Raw genomic sequence first — 15,959 nt, forward strand, 5'->3', positions numbered from 1 at the left:
CACACACACACACACACGTCCGCGAGATCATTTAATTACATCACTCTCTGCTGCTGCCTTTCCGGGATCTCCCCCAGGCTGCTGGGACCCAGGCTCTGCTCAGAGAAAGGTTGAGATGCGCCAACCCTCCGAGAACAAGAAAGGCAAAGAGGAAGAGCCCACCCATCTACCTCCTAAACTGGAGAACATCAGAAAAAGAGGAAAAGGGAAACAGCAGCAGAGACTGATAGAAACGGTAAAACAGGAAAAATAAATAAATAAATTAACCCTCCATACAGCGATAGCCTGGGAGCCTTGGGCCGGCCGCCCCCACGGGAAGGGTGCGCGAGCTCTTCACTGGGACCCGAGACCAGAGACCGCGGGGGCGCAAAGCCGGAGGCGGCGGCGCCTGTGAGGCCGCAGGGAGGGTCGCGGCGGTGCATCCAGTGCCCGCAGCCCGGGTGCGCAGCGCAGCTAGGCGGCGGGACGCGGAGCCCGGAGCCCCGGCAGCGCCAGCCCTCCCTCCCGCGTCGCCCGCCAGCGCGCCAGCGCCCGCTCCGCCTGTGACTTCAGTGCAGCTCCACCCCCGCGTGGCGGCGGCTCGCTCGGTCCGAACCCGCGCTCGGCACAAGCCCAGCCCCGGCGAGCGGCCGCCACCTGCCCGGCGCCTCCTCTACCCGCCCCACCGCGGCCCAACTTGGATGGAGTTGGGGTCTTGAGCACCTGCCCCCGCCGCCGCCAGCGGAGAGCCCCGCGCCGCCTCCTTCGGTCTGGGACCTCTTCTCCGCTCCTCTCTGCTCCCGCGATGGGAAAAGTTGGCGCCGGCGGCAGCTCCGCAGCCCGGCTGAGTGCGCTTCTCGCCGGAGCGGGGCTTTTGGTCCTCTGCGCCCCGGGCGCCTGCAGCAGCGGTTCTTGCTGCCCCCCACCGCACCCCAACTCGGCTGGACGCTGGACCACGACCCCAGGGGGCTTTTTCCACCAAGGACCGTCAGGCAGGGCTCCTGCCACGCCCCTGCCGCTTCTTGTGCGCCCCCTGTTTGCAGTGGCCCCCGGGGACCGAGCGCTATCCCTGGAGCGGGCCCGGGGCACCGGGGCGTCGGTGTCGGTTGCCGCACGCTCCAGCCGAAGGAGACGAAGTGGAGCGGTTCAGGAGAAGGCAGAAAGGGTAGAGGGCTCCAGTAGGAGCCCCCGGGGAGTACTGAGGGATGGAGGGCAGCCAGAGCTTGGGACTCCGGAGCGGGACCTGGACAAAGCCACCCGCTTCCGAATGGAGGAGCTGAGACTGACCAGCACCACGTTTGCACTGACAGGAGACTCCGCACACAACCAAGCCATGGTCCATTGGTCCGGCCACAACAGCAGCGTGAGTAGATGGGGACTGGGGGCAAAGGAGTGAAAGATGGAAAGGGTTAAAGTCCACTGTTTGATCTGATGGAGAATTGGGGGAAATGGGTCTTGTGAGATCCTGCAAACTGAAGTCTTCTCTGCCCTCCTCCCTCAGGAGTTAATATAACCTACTATGAGGCTAACCTCCACCTCCCTCTCCTACCCAAATCATCGGAGCCCTCTCCACATCCCAAAGGAAGATTCCAACTGAGCAGCAAATCCCTATTTACTAGTGTTTTCTTTTTCTTTTTTTCTCTTTTTGGTGGTATAGGTGTGTAGAATGAAGATCAGGCCGACAAGGGGGTTAAAGTACTCAGTGTAGGCATGAAAGGGTTAAATTTCCAGACAAATGGACAGTGCCTCAAGTGACTGTGACTTTCCTTTTACTTGCTAGACTTATGGACGGGCTCAAGTCTGATCAAGAAGACTTATATATGGGGGCTTTTATTTTATTTTTATGTGGCACTCCTAACCCCTTCTTCACAGGATGGGGGAACTGCAGGGGAATATAAGGTGCCCTTTATTGGATTCTCTGTTTGGGGGACCGAGTGGATGCAAGTTTCAGGGCAGGAACTCTCCAGCATCTTCTAACAGCACTAGCAAGTGTGTTTTGAGAGCTGGGGCTTTCCAGCTCATGAAAGAGTGGTTGTTCTCTGGCATGATCAGTCTCAGGAAGATCAGATATATGCCAGTGACAACAGCTCCCTGTTCTCCCCCAGTGTCTGACCTCCTCTAGTGAGGAGCACAAATAAAGACTTGCCATTTCTGTTATGAAGGCAGGAAAACGATTGCTGGATTCCAGGAGGGGATTCCAGAGGACTCGGGGGTACAATGGCATGGTCATGTCAGGGAAGGTTTTAGATTTTTTGAAAACCCTGTGTATTTGCATTCTGAGGGGGCTATTACAGTTTCAACTGAACCCAAAAACTTCAATGAGCTGAAATACCAAAGAACTAGCTTTGACCAAAACAATTTAAAAGTATGGAAAGTTCTTTGAGCTGCCATGAATAGACAAGAAGAATCTAAAAATCAAAGACATAAAATGAAAAAAAAAAAAAATCCAGGTTTCAGCTTCAGTCAGGTCATTGGGGTTGTAGAGGTTGTAAGGTGCACAGTCTATGCAAACTACAACCTTTGGAAATGTTTTCTGTGGGGGTTTAAAAGCCAGAAATTTCCCCTGTCGACTGCCACTTTTGTCTATTGTGCTCATTGTCCGGTTTTTAATTAGAGTTGTGAGCATTTTAAAATATGATCCATCATCACAGATTCCTTGTACTAAGGCAAATCGGGATACAAAGTATTTTGAATTGATGTCTCTGTCCTGAGAGTACCAGCAGAATTTCCCTACAATGCAGCCTTCGAGACAGAGGCTATGGTTTTTATATGGTTCTTAGGAGTGGTTTAATCAAATAATTGAAGATGAAATTCTTTCCTTTCAAACCTGAACACCCTTGCCCTCATCCTGTACCTTAACTATCATGTCTTTCATATCATGGCCAAAAAAATTAATTCTGCAATTTGAACTTGAATTTTCTTAGACTGATGGAATAACTTTCACCTTCTTTAAGTGATGAATGCACAGCTCTGGCGTTAGGGGGAGATTTTAAACACATCAGACATGTTAGATCATGTTGTATTAAGAAGTAAAAAAAAAACAAAACTTTGGACTCAAGATATTTTTGGCTTTTAATGTAATTCGAGCTGTAAAAAATCACTTACCCACTAGACCTCTACTTTAGTTTCTGTCTTGAAAGATCTTGGAAAGAGTAAGAAAAGGAGAATATATCTTTGGCAAATTTTAACCTCCACTTAAGAAATGGCAGAAAGCACTGCCAGCCCTTAATATTTTTTTTAATAAATGGTGCTTATAAGTCCAGTATGGCTTATTAGGGTCAAGGCTTAAAATATGCAGGCAAGTCTGAGGTAATGTGGAAAACAATCAAGGTGGTGAGTGTTTAAGGTTTGAACAGTCCAATCCTGTTAACTAATGAGATGAGATTTCTACCCTCTGAAGTCTTTTATTCTGGATGATATCACCCCTCTCCTCTCCTGTCCCTTCCCTGCTCATTGCACACAATTGTTATTTTTTATATTTAATGTATGCATGCAGATATTGGAGAAGAGAAACAGTTTTTATCCAGGATCTCCAAAATAAAGCTAGTACTACTTTTCTGGACCAAACTCATAGGAGACACAAAGATTAAAATGCTTTTAAAGGGAAAGAAGGCAGAAAGAAACTTTTCTGGCAACTTTTTGAAAAAAAAAAAAAGAGCAGAGACTATAGAGTTCTAATGTTGTGTATTTGTGGCTTGACCATTACAAGTCTGTTGTGCTCTGGGCATGGAACACCTCATCTTTAAAGTGGGGGCAGTGACTATCAAATTAATTACCAAGAATACCCCTTACACTTATTCGGAATTCTCTCACATCCCCCCAGAATGAAAGTCCAATAACTTAAACCCAAGGGCAAAATTGGGGGCTCCCATCTTTTTATAAATCCATTCAGGGACACAGGAAATCGATCCTCTAACACTGTCTCACCTTTAACTAAAAAAAAAAAAAAACAACGCTAAGAAGAGCCTCTGATTACAATAACACCTGTGTTCAAGGTACAAATGTATGGTAATTATAGGCTGCCTGTCAAACTGGTGAGGGATTCTAGATTGTTCACTCACCTACTTCCCTCTCTCTTCTGCCCCCTCAGCCATTGGACTTGTGCGGTTGTGTAAAGACATGACTGTTTTGCCTCATCTGTGGGTGGGATGTGATTCCTCTATACTGCAGTCTTCTTGCTTGATGGAAACCGTTGCTAGAGTTGGTGGAACACCTGGGGGGATCTTCTGGCATGAAAGGTGCTGGGTATGAATCATTTGTCATGAGCTTGGTGCGTAAGGAAGAACATATTGTTCCTACCCTACTCATCCCAGGCATGCTGTGCCCTGATCTAAATTTATATAGTAATCCTTAGAGTTTTAAAAATATATTTGTCTATATGTGTGTGCATGATGGTGTATATGTTTATTCCTTATTTCCCTGGGATTTCAAAGTGCTACACTTACAAATTTTTAAAAAATACTTGGTAGGTAGTAAGTAGGTAATGAGCATTAATATCTCTTCTTCATATTTTTATGCTGGAGTTAATTTGAATATTTCAATTCACCACTCCCCCTCTTTCTCACTGGCAATAGTGTTAAAAGATTTGTTAGAAGAAGCTTTTACTTGATTTATGTGTTGGCATTATGATATCTTTAATGCTGCATTTATCAAAGGACATGGTGATTTGGCTGGTTTTCATGGATCTCTTTGCCTTTAATTGCCCTGGCACTTGACATTTACCATCCAACTTTAGTAAACAGAGTGCCAAGGAGGGGCCAGGTCGATGCCTGGCATTTATCATCTCACTTAATTTTCATGAAAACGTCATGAGTAGGTATTCTTGTTCCCATTACATGGAGGAGGAAGCTGAGGCTCTGGAAGGCTACATGAGTTGCTAAGAGGAATCAGCAGTTCAGGGGAAGAGCGGGACTGGCACTCAGGTTTATTCAACTCTAAAACCCTATAGGATGACTTGTCCTGTAGACTTTAAAGCAGGACAGAAAAACTCAGACCTTTCAGAAAAGTCATCCTCTTTTGACTTGATTTCTGATGGTGGGGAGGATGTGCTCTTGGCTGGAAGCTTTGTCTCCTTGTAGAAAAGCAAGGATTTCAATATGTGCCTGCCGCGTGGTGCTCTTTACCTCAGGTAGTGATCTGGTTTTCTCTCTTCTGCCCACCTCTTCATCTTTCTAAGACATGCAGTCTGCCTCTGGTGATTTGATGAGGGTAACCTGTGATCACTCAGCTTTCAGATGTTTTTCTGCAGGAATAAATAATGACAAATCTGATCTTATAGATGAGTTTGGAATCACACGCTTGATTTAATTATGTATTTTGGTAGGCTGTTTGTTTTGACCCAACTTTTTGTTTTTTAAGCAAAATGATAAAAAGATTTTTAGCTTTCTTTAGCAAGCCCACACAATTCCTTCTCTGACTGATATTTTATGCTTTTAATGAAATCTAATGTGAGGTTACACTGGAGGTAGTAGTATGGGAAACAAACAGACTTGGGTTCAAACCTTGACTCTCCTTGCCATTATCAAGACACTTAAATTCTTTGAGCCTCAGTCTCTTCATCTGCAATGAAGTTTGTCTTCAGTAGGCTTTTCCTGAAGCTTTGACATCAGATATGGTAAGGGAAATGCCTTGTGTATAGTAAGTGCTCAATAAATGGTACTTTTTTTTAGGTGAAGAAAGTGTTCTTCACTGGAAATTACAAACCTTGGATTATATTCCTGACTGTATACAAAAATTGTGTATATAGTTAAAGCACGTTAAAATTTTGTGTCAACATTTTTATCCTCTGTGAAATGACAGTAAGAGACTAGAACACCACTAAATTCCCTTACATGTTAAAATTAATTTAATACTTTGTTCAACCTGTAAGGTATTGGGTACCTGTGAAATTTAAGTGATTGTACTGGGAGTGTTGAGGATGGAGAAATAATATAATGACCTACATTTTTGACCTGTGAGTGAGCAAACTTTTCATTTCACATGATTTTCCTTTTCTCACAGTTCATGTACATATCTGTTTATGGAAAATTGAGAACTTTTGGATCTAAGAAGGTTTTCATGTAGATCTGGGCACATAGATTTTCAGCACAACACAGTTTATAGGTTTTTTGCATGACCTCTTCATGTTGAGGAACATGCTATCTCTGAATCAAAGGGGAGAAAAAGACTCAAGTGAATTGAAAAGTAAGCATCTCTTAGATATTCAGTGGGATTTTCTAGAGTAAATTGACACGAATATCAACTCAGGGAACTCTCCACATCCTTTAAAAGAGGAGCCTTAAGAACTCTTTTGTAAGTGAGGCTACACAAACAGGTGGAATAATACAATTTACTAATGAGAATAATAATTGCACACATGTCAGGAATGACTTCTGTGTGCTGGCAGGATGCTGAGAGCCTTACATGAATTTTATTTACTTTTAATTCCACAAATACTTACTGAATTCCTTATATCCATCAGTCACTAGCATGGGGCGATTTGGGAGTTGAGCACCACAATGAAATCATCCTGCCCAGGGATGTGTGTTCTCTGAGGAGTTCCAGTGACGGCTGAGAATCTCTTGGCAGGGGTGGTCTTCAAGCTTTATTGCAGAGAGGGAACTTTGATGGAACCTTGAAATACAGAGAAAATTTTAAGAAACAGTTGGAGATTAGGAAAAGGAATTTTGAGCTGAATGGATGACATGAATAAAGTTCAAGAGAAAAGACCTACATTACTATCTATATCCAGGAGAGTACTACTTTAATTAAAAATTATGTTATTTTAAAACTCTGCTTAATGTTTTTATTTTTAGAAATAGTTTTAAAATTAGTATTATTGAGCAAAAAAATATGCACACCAATTTTGTAATAAGCTTGGGTATATTCCAAGGCCAATTAGAAAATAAAAACCTGTGAGCCCACTGAAAGACACAACTGCCCTTATTTGCACATTTAGTCTCAGCTGGGTTCATGATTGTTTCATTTTTACCTTGACATTTTCCACTTGCAGTTTTTACAAAAGAGTTTTCTTTTGTTTAATTTTTGATCAGAAACACCCCAGGCCAGGTTACCTGGGGAATAAATTAATTTGGCTCCCTGCCAGCTTATGTGAAGTCACTAAATGTATGTAAAATATTTGTCCAGTCTTTGTGTATGTCTCAATTCTGTTCTGGAACTGGCTGGAGAGGAGGGAGAATGCACCCTGTGGAAGGGAAATTGGCCACATGGTGTCTCTACAGGGCCAAAGGGGATGGCTGAGAAGGGCTGTGGTCAGGACCAGGTGTGGATGGGTTCCATGAAAGTATAAGGTTACTCTTGGGGAGCACCAACTCTGCTCAGATGAGATTGATGGACTCGCCAAACAGCTGGCAAGACACAAAGGTGGAATCTTACTGTGCAAGGTTTATAATGAAAGAATAGAGCGTATTCTAAACTGTAGGTAGGGGAAGGAAGGAGAGGACAGGAATGCTTTGCAGCAAATTCTATGTGAGATTTTACATGTGTGTAAAAGATATTGTGTCTGTTTCTATAGCACTATTGAATATTGTTATGCCACTTTAGATCAGATATAGCCCTTTTTCCTCTTTGCGAAATGCTTTCGTTTTCAAAGATTGGAACATTACTTCCATTACTTCAAATTTTATTCTCACTACAATTCTATAAGATAGGCAAGTCAAATATTGTCCACATGTCCAAAACCAAGCTGTTCCTGTTAAGCAGTTGAGTTAGCAGAAGGTCAGAACCATTTGGTTTGGTCCACCCCAGGCAGGTATAAGAACAATGGTATCCTGGCCTCGTGGTTGGGCAAAGCGTATGCACCTGCGTCTATAGGTTTGTCCTTGTGTGAAGAAGTGTGGATTAGTTGTGGAGCACATATTCTATACTGTAGGTAGGGGAAGGAGAGGACATGAATGCTAGTTCCAGGCTCAAGCTGTTCAGGATATTTGTACTAGGCTGCAGAGCAGGTGGCCTCACCAAAAGTCATGCTCTTGGTATTGTTTAAGCCTTTGAAAAATGATCTTAAAAGACACAATGGGACTTTCTGGAAGTGAGATCTCTGGCAGTCTTACCACCATATGCATTCTATTGCTAATAGATTTCAGAGATGAGATTACTTATGGCTGGGTTTATTGCAATAGGGGATTGGGAGATAAAGGGAATATGGCCACCTCTTCCTGTCTTTAACTGTCTTAGCAGGTAAAATCTTGTTAAAAATAGGATGAAACATGGCCTCAATCAAGGAACCTAGAATGTTGCATTCTGGAGCAGCATTAGTCAAACTGGAGGAGTACCAGCTGATACTAATGGATTTTACTTGCTCAAAAATACACTGAATCACCAGCTTTCGCTTTTTTTCACTTTTATCTTTTGGGGTGAAGGAAGCAAAGGAGAATTTGCTGAATTCTAGGGACAGCTCCCTGTATCTAGTTAAGACACATTGATGCTCACAGAAGCCTGTCTTAATAGTAACGTCAATAACCACAATTTAGTGAACTGGTTTCCTTGGAGTATGTTCTGGGACACCAAATTATTTCACTCAGTCCTCACAATGCCTTTACAAACTAGGTACCGTCATCCTCCGTCTGCAGCCATGGAAGTCCAGACTTAAAGAACTTGCTCAAGGTTGCCTGGTGAAGAAGTGGCTGAGTTGGGATTTGATTTTGTCCTTTTCTGGCTCCAAAACTCTTCCTACCAGATCATCCTTCTTCTTTGTATAGGTTTATTTTTTACTGTCTTAGTCATAAGTCCGCAAGTCAGTGCAGAGGGGTGGTAAGGAAAGTTTTGGAGTGAGTGACACAATGTGGGCCTCTCTCTGTCACATCACCCCATTCTCAGGGTCGCGGAACAATGACATTTTACTTGGAAATGAGCTTCTCCATGATGAAGCCGGATCAAAGCCCTAACCTCTGCCCATCCCTATGAGTGGCTCGCCTGGGCTTAGTTACATGTGTCATCTTGTTATCTCTGGAGGATGTGTGGGATGTGCTATTCGGTTTCTCCCTGCTGGCTAATGACCCTAGAGTGACAGTGTGGACAAGTTGTACGCTTTTTAAAGAAAGTGCTAATAAGAATCATGTTATCAGACAACCAGCTAATCATGTTGTGCCCTGGAGCCAATGGATTGATGCCTCTAGTCATCTTCCCCTAATCAGAGTGCAGGGGCGATTGAGACACACAATCATGGACAATCTATCCTTCTGCTCCAGGGCCTCTGCAGGGGGCTGTAGATTGGCATTAAGAGTAAAAGGCTCTCCCCTCATCGCAGCAATTCCCACTATGCAATCTTGATCAACATCCTAAAAGGGAAAAAGGCTAATTTAGACACATTCAACCACATAATTTAAAAACCTCATGTATAGCCCCACTTATCCTGACTTTTATTTTACTGGAAAGATACAGAGATTTTAACTGCACAGCCATGGGCTCTCTCATAAGTAACGGTAGGCATTTCCCAGGGGACTGTCTTGATGAGACTGGCTTTTGAATCCCCTGATGGGAAACAGGGCCCCAAGAATCTTTATATGTTTTGCCAACTCCCTAGGGAATTCTTCAGGCTCACTCAAATTTAAGAATCATTTCGTTAAGATTTGCACATGAGTTCAAGAGTTTATGAACCTCTTCCATTATCTGTACAATTTCAATTTGTGTTGGTATGCTTTATTTTCTCCCATGTAAAGCTGAAGTCTGGATCTTCTATCAGCTCTTTAGTGGAAACTCTGACTCCCAGTGGTGAAGATCTGGTGCAGCTTTCTGTCGATCACACGGGCTCCAGCCAATATTTCTGTCATTCAGTGTATCCTAAGAAATTGTCTTTCCTTGGTGTCCCACAACCAGGATACACAGAGAGTACCCAATTTGGTGGCAAGAAGTGCTTCATTTAAAATATACCATAATGCTGAGTGACTTGTGTAAAAATCCTGGGTCTCTTCCTATGAGATAGTGAACTTGGGCAATTAACTTTGTATTTTTGTGCCTTAGTCTCCTTCTCTGTAAAATGATTATATTAATGTGCACTTTTCTATGGCTACTTGATGATTAAAAGAAATACTATATATAAAAATGCTTAAGGAAGCATCTGGCAAATAGTAAACAGTCCGAGTTATCTGCTTATTATTATCATCATGATTTTGTTACTATTAATCCTAATATTCATTGTGCTAAACTGTGGTCTACTAAAGATGTTTATGATACATTGCTCATGATATTGCTTCTGTTTATGCATTTATCCTCTTTCACTCCAGTTCTGTTATCTTATAATGAGGGCTGGGACTCTCTCCTAATGTTTTTGGCATCCCTCTCAACATCTCTAGCTCTTGATACACAATACTCGCTTACTAAATATTTGCTGTTTTATTTGATATTAGTTTGAGAGAAACTGGATTTTCATATTGTTCAAACAACTAGGACCTTGTGCAAGTGTGTGGTAGATTAGTGAGGCCATTAAAAAACTGATTACATAAATATATATTTTGAATTGGAAAGCCATCACAAAATGCCAGAAAGGAAAGTTTTTAAAAAGATAGAGAGATTACAGATAGTACAAGCTAAGGCCCATGAATTCAGAGATTGTTTTGTCTATGTTGTTTTCTCATCTACTCCAAGTCCTAAAAAATACCTAAGCATACTATGGGCTCAATTTTTTTCAGTTATTATATAGTATAAAATAATTATTTTTTATAAAAAAATAAAGGAAGTGTATGACTCAAAATGTTTGCATATGATTATGATGAATCTTGGGATTGTAAGTGCTTTTTAATTTTTGGTTGTTTTTTTTCTTTCTTATTTGTTCTACTTAGTTGTACATGACAGCAGAATGCATTTCAGTTCATCATATACAGATGGAGTGCAACATTTCAATTCTCTGGTACATGGTGTAGAGACACACCGTTCGTGCAACCATACATGTACCTCGGGTAATGATGTGCATCTCATTTCACCATCTTTCCTGTACTCATAACTCCTTCCCATCCTCCCCTTTGCCCAATCCCAAGTTCCTCCATCCTTCCCATGCCCCCTTCCATCATAGATCGGCATCCACTAATCAGAGAAAGCATTCAACCTTTAGTATTTTGGGATTGGCTTACTTCGCTTAGCATAATATTCTTCAACTCCATCCATTTACCTGCAAAGTCATAATTTTATTCTCTTTTAATGCTGAGTAATATTCCATTATGTATATACACCACAGTTTATTTATGCATTCATCTAGGGCATCTAGGTTGGTTCCATAGTCTAGCTATCGTGAATCAGCTGATATAAACATTATTGTGGCTATGTCACTACAGTATGCTGATTTTAAGTCCTTTGGGCATAGACTGAGGAGTGGGATAGCTGGGTCAAATGGTGGTTCTATTCCAAGTTTTCTGAGGAAGCTCCACACTGTTTTCCAAAATGGTTGCACCAATTTGCAGTCCCACCAGCAATGTATAAGTGTACGTTTCCTCCCACATCCTTGCCAATGTTTATTGTTGCTTGTATTCTTGATAACTACCATTCTAACTGGGATTCCATGAAATCTTAATTTTGATTTGCATTTCCCTAATTACTAAAGATGTTGAACACTTTTACATACATTTGTTGTTCGCTTGTATATCTTCTGAGAAGTATCTGTTCAGTTCCTTAGCCTGTTTATTGATTGTTTGTTTGTCTATTTGTTTTTTTAGTGTTAAGTTTTTTGAGTTCTTTCTATATACTGCAAATTAGTGCTGCCTCTGAGGTACTTGTGGTAAAAATTTGCTCCCATACTGTAGGGTTTCTCTTCACCTCAATGATTGTCTCTTGCTGAGAAGGAGCTTTTTTGTTTGAATCCATCCCATTTATTGATCCTTGATTTTGTTTCTCGCGCTTTAGGACTCTTATTAAGGAAGTCGGGGCCTAATCCAACACGATGAAAATTTGGGCCTACTTTTTCTTCTATTAGCTGCAGGGTCTCTGGTCTAATCCCTAGAACCTTGATCTACTTTATTTGTTGTTTTTCAGCAAACAGCATTGCTGTAGTTATTTTTTAAAGTGAAAAAAAGAAATGAAAAAGAGAGCAAACACGTTTTTGAACTTGGCCTTGTGAGAACTGAACATTCCTGGAAACTAAACCAGACAAAGAGCTCACATTCACGTCACCCATTCTGCTGCTCATCACTTTTGTTGGGAGAGAGTCCTGTGCACAGGGCTTTAGCAGAAGCAAATCACAGTGCCTCTCCCCTGGGTACACAGCAGCACACATAACCAAGCCTTTTGTTGATTGTTGCCTGGGGAAAGAATTCTGGAGTTAATTTCATGAACCTGACTGCACATTCCAGAAATTCTAGTGACCTCCACTTCCCTAATAAAATCTCCTATCTTTCCATTTAGATCTCAACCTCTGTCTTGATCTTGGTTTCCATCTTTATGTGAGGTGTGTACATATAAAACATTCACGATAATGATATGCAGCCCCATGTATTTGTCTGAATCCATAGCAACACAGGCACCGATGTGCAACATTGAAACCTCTACTCTAAAAAGTGAAATATTGGATAGTCTCAGAAAGCCATGGTGGGGATGTTGACTGACTGTGAGAGCTGGGTGGAAGGAGATCTCCAACAAGGAGAGATAAAAAGACAGAAAGGTAGAGAGAGGGAGGGGAGGGCAATGGAAACATTGATAGAATGTAAGGAGAGAAAGAAACAGAGAAGGAGAAGAAGGGAGATGGAAAGGGAGAAGAGAGAGAGAGAGAATGATAAAGAAAGGTAAAGGGATACAGAGATCAAGACAGATAGTAGAGGCAGATTGAGAAAGAGGAGGAAAAAGAAAAAAATTAGAGATGGATACAGAGAGACCACAGACAGGGAAAGGTATGTTGAAAGATAAAGAGAGAGTTGCAATGGGGGCATGTAGAATCATGGAGAAAATCACAAAAAAGGAGAGTAAGAGATGAGAATAAGAGAGGAAAAATGTCATTGAGTGGAGAGAATTTGTAACACAGTCAAGTCATAAAAAGTACCTAGCAATAGCTGGGCAAAGGATCACATGCCCAGTGAGACCCCTACTGCCACACACACAAAAAAACATGCAGAGTGTATCTGAGTCCTAAGCAGATTGTACCTTTCCTAGTGTGCACAGTTTCTCTGCCCTTATGCTTTGAGGGATTTTGCACCCAGCCATGTCAAGTGGCTAGCATGGACATCCATTGCATGGGCAGGGGCCTCCAGAATTACAGAAGTTAGCAGGGTGTGAAGAGCAAGCAGTGTGTGTTAAGAATCTCTCAAGAGTGTTTTCTTTTGGAAAGTGGGACTGGTCATCTGGATGGTGAAAAGATAGCTTTTCATCTTTCATTTTATACTAGTCTGTGCTGTTTTTAATTTTTAACATGGGTATGCATTTTTTAATAATAAAAATACTAAAACATGCTTTCAGTGACTGTTGTGTCAGAACTGTGCTAAGTGCTGGCAATGCAAAGTTGCATAAGGCTTGATCCTTATCCTTGAAGGTGCATATTCTGGTGCACCCAGACAGATATATAAACATATTAATTGCAATTTAGTGTGATAAGTGCATAATAACTATAATATGTTTTTGTGCTATATTCTGTGGGAGCAAAGAGGGGTGGGGGACAACTAATTTTGCCTGAAAGCAGAAGCAGAGTTTTAAAGGGAAATGATATTTAAGCTAGGGTTTTATACAAGATTAGGAATTTTGCAGACAAAATTGGGTTGGAAGGAAAGCCTATGAAAGCTGCTTCTAACTACCCATCTTTTTGGTCTTGGGTTCATTTGAAGTTATTAGCACTGTCCACAAGCTGTCATTATGATGGCCCTTTATTTCTTTGTCTCAGTGTTCCTTTGGAACTGAGGCCAACCCAATTTTAAAATATCAAATTGGACTCCTCATTTTAGAAAGTTCTATAAAGATGTTAGCCTTAAACTAGACAAAGGAATCTTTTTCAGAGTGATAAATCTTCCCCCAAATCTTACACACATGCACACATCCTGCATGCATACACATTTGCACATGCACACACATGCACACACACACATTATAAAATGTTGTTGTTTCTTCTCATCACAATAACATTTGATTAACTAAATAAACAATGGTTAGATTTCCCCCCCCCCCCAAGATATTCTGTATGTTTCTGCATTGAAAGAGTTAAAGGTGGGTATTTTTGTCATCTTCTTGGATATGTTTCCTAAATCAGTATGGGGATTGATGTGCAGTAGGACAAAGTCGTTCACACTTACCAAAAATGGTCAACATTTATTATTGGAGTGTGATGTTTTTAAGACAGTGAGACAAAGCAGTAGAGTATTCCACAGCAATGTTATCCAGACTTTATTAATTCCATCTTGCCCAGAGGACATAGCATATACAAATCAAATACATAGAAAATTCCCAGGAAATAAACTTAGCTTTTCATTGGTTCACCCCTTTTATCCTCCTTGTGTACTTTCTTAATATAAGAAAAATTACAGACAGGAGGGAGCTGGTGAAGAGAGATACAGCCAGAGACAGAGGGAGCTCCTGTTCTTAGGACTGGCTCACTGGCCCCTGAGAAGTTGAAGACACGCTGTTTTGGCCTTTGACTGCCACTCTTTCCTTGAACATGACACTGAGACAGATTGCTGTTGAGATGTTGTTACAAGGTCCACTCCTGGTTTCAGAGTATTGTGACTTAGGAATTTTTACCTAACATATTGTGCTACCATAATAAAGAATTAACTCAGGACTTCTGTCATTTTAAGACAAAAATGACTTGATAATAAACTTTTTTGGATGATGCTAAATATATCCTGAGATACATAAATGACTTGTCCCCAAAGAGTAGGAATGGCCTCCTTTCTAGTCACATAAACCCTGGTTCAATTTCTTGTATGAAGCTCTCTTGATATCATTTGGTTTAGATTAAAATCTTTGGGAAAGGAGAAGAAGATTCTATTTGCTTTAAAAGCTCACCAACTTTATAAGCACCCTAGTACCTCTTAACCTATATGTAGGACTTGAAAATATCTTCAAAAATTATTTCTTTAAAGTATATTTTTGAGTTGTAGTTGGACACAATATCTTTATTTTATTTATTTATTTTTATATAGTGCTAAGGATTGAACCCAGTGCCTCACACGTGCTAGGTGAGTGCTCTACCGCTGAGCCACACCCCCAGCCCTCTGTTAAAAGTATTTTTAAGAGAAATTTACTTTTCTGTTGCAGGTAAGATTTGAGGTGGTTTAGGGTGGTGTTTTGCAAATTAACAGTCCATAGGCCAAATCTGCATCCCACCACCTTTTTTTTTTTGGGAGGGGAGAGGGTTGCTGGGAATTGAACTCTGGGGCACTCAACCACTGAGCCACATCCTCAGTCTTTCTTTTGTATTTTATTTAGAGACAGAGTTGCTTAGCACCTTGCTGTTATTGAGGCTGGCTTTGAACTTTCCATCCTCCTGCCTCAGCCTCCTGAGCCCCTAGGATAACAGGCGTGTGCTATCACACGTGGCCTGCCACCTGTTTTAATATGGCTCACAAGCTAAGAATAGTTTCTACGTTTTTAGGTAACTTGAAAAAAATCAGAAGAAGAATATTTTGCAACACATAAACATAATTTGATGTAGAGTGCTTTAGGAACACAGAGATGTTCACTCATTTCCGTGTTGTCTGTGGCTGCTTGGGTACAACAGCATAGTTGACTCTACAGCCCATCATCCTAAACTATCCATTCTCTTACTCATTGCAGGAAAAGTTGGGCAACCCCTGATTTAGAGGGTTGGGGAAGATGTCAGCAGTGAGGTACATGAAGATCCCATAGTTTTCACTTGCAGGCCAATTTGAGAGTGGTCCTTTGATTTGGTTTCTTTGCTTACAAGGCAGACATGCTCACAATTATTGCAAATACTTTACGTCCTCATTTGGATATTACCTCCTTTCTGATAATTTCTCCATTACTCCCAAGAAGAAGAAATACCTGAATTTGATGAAAAGCAATTTAATCTTCTGTGTTGGGTCGGCCTTCCTATGCCACTCTCCAAACCCTAA

At 41.5% G+C, this 15,959-nt stretch overlaps 1 protein-coding gene across 4 annotated transcripts in view; it reads left to right on the top strand.

Moving 5' to 3' along the window:
• The first annotated feature begins 784 nt into the window (after window positions 1–784).
• Sorcs1 (sortilin related VPS10 domain containing receptor 1) overlaps window positions 785–15,959 on the top strand; it is a 475,560-nt gene continuing 460,385 nt past the window's right edge. For all 4 annotated transcript variants that reach the window (XM_071610693.1, XM_027930015.3, XM_027930019.2 and 1 more), the window contains exon 1: window positions 785–1,342. In XM_071610693.1, coding sequence (XP_071466794.1) covers window positions 785–1,342 — 558 coding nt within the window. The remainder of the gene's footprint in view (window positions 1,343–15,959) is intronic.

Source organism: Marmota flaviventris, chromosome 4 (assembly GCF_047511675.1).
Source record: "Marmota flaviventris isolate mMarFla1 chromosome 4, mMarFla1.hap1, whole genome shotgun sequence".
NCBI classification, from domain to species: domain Eukaryota; kingdom Metazoa; phylum Chordata; class Mammalia; order Rodentia; family Sciuridae; genus Marmota; species Marmota flaviventris.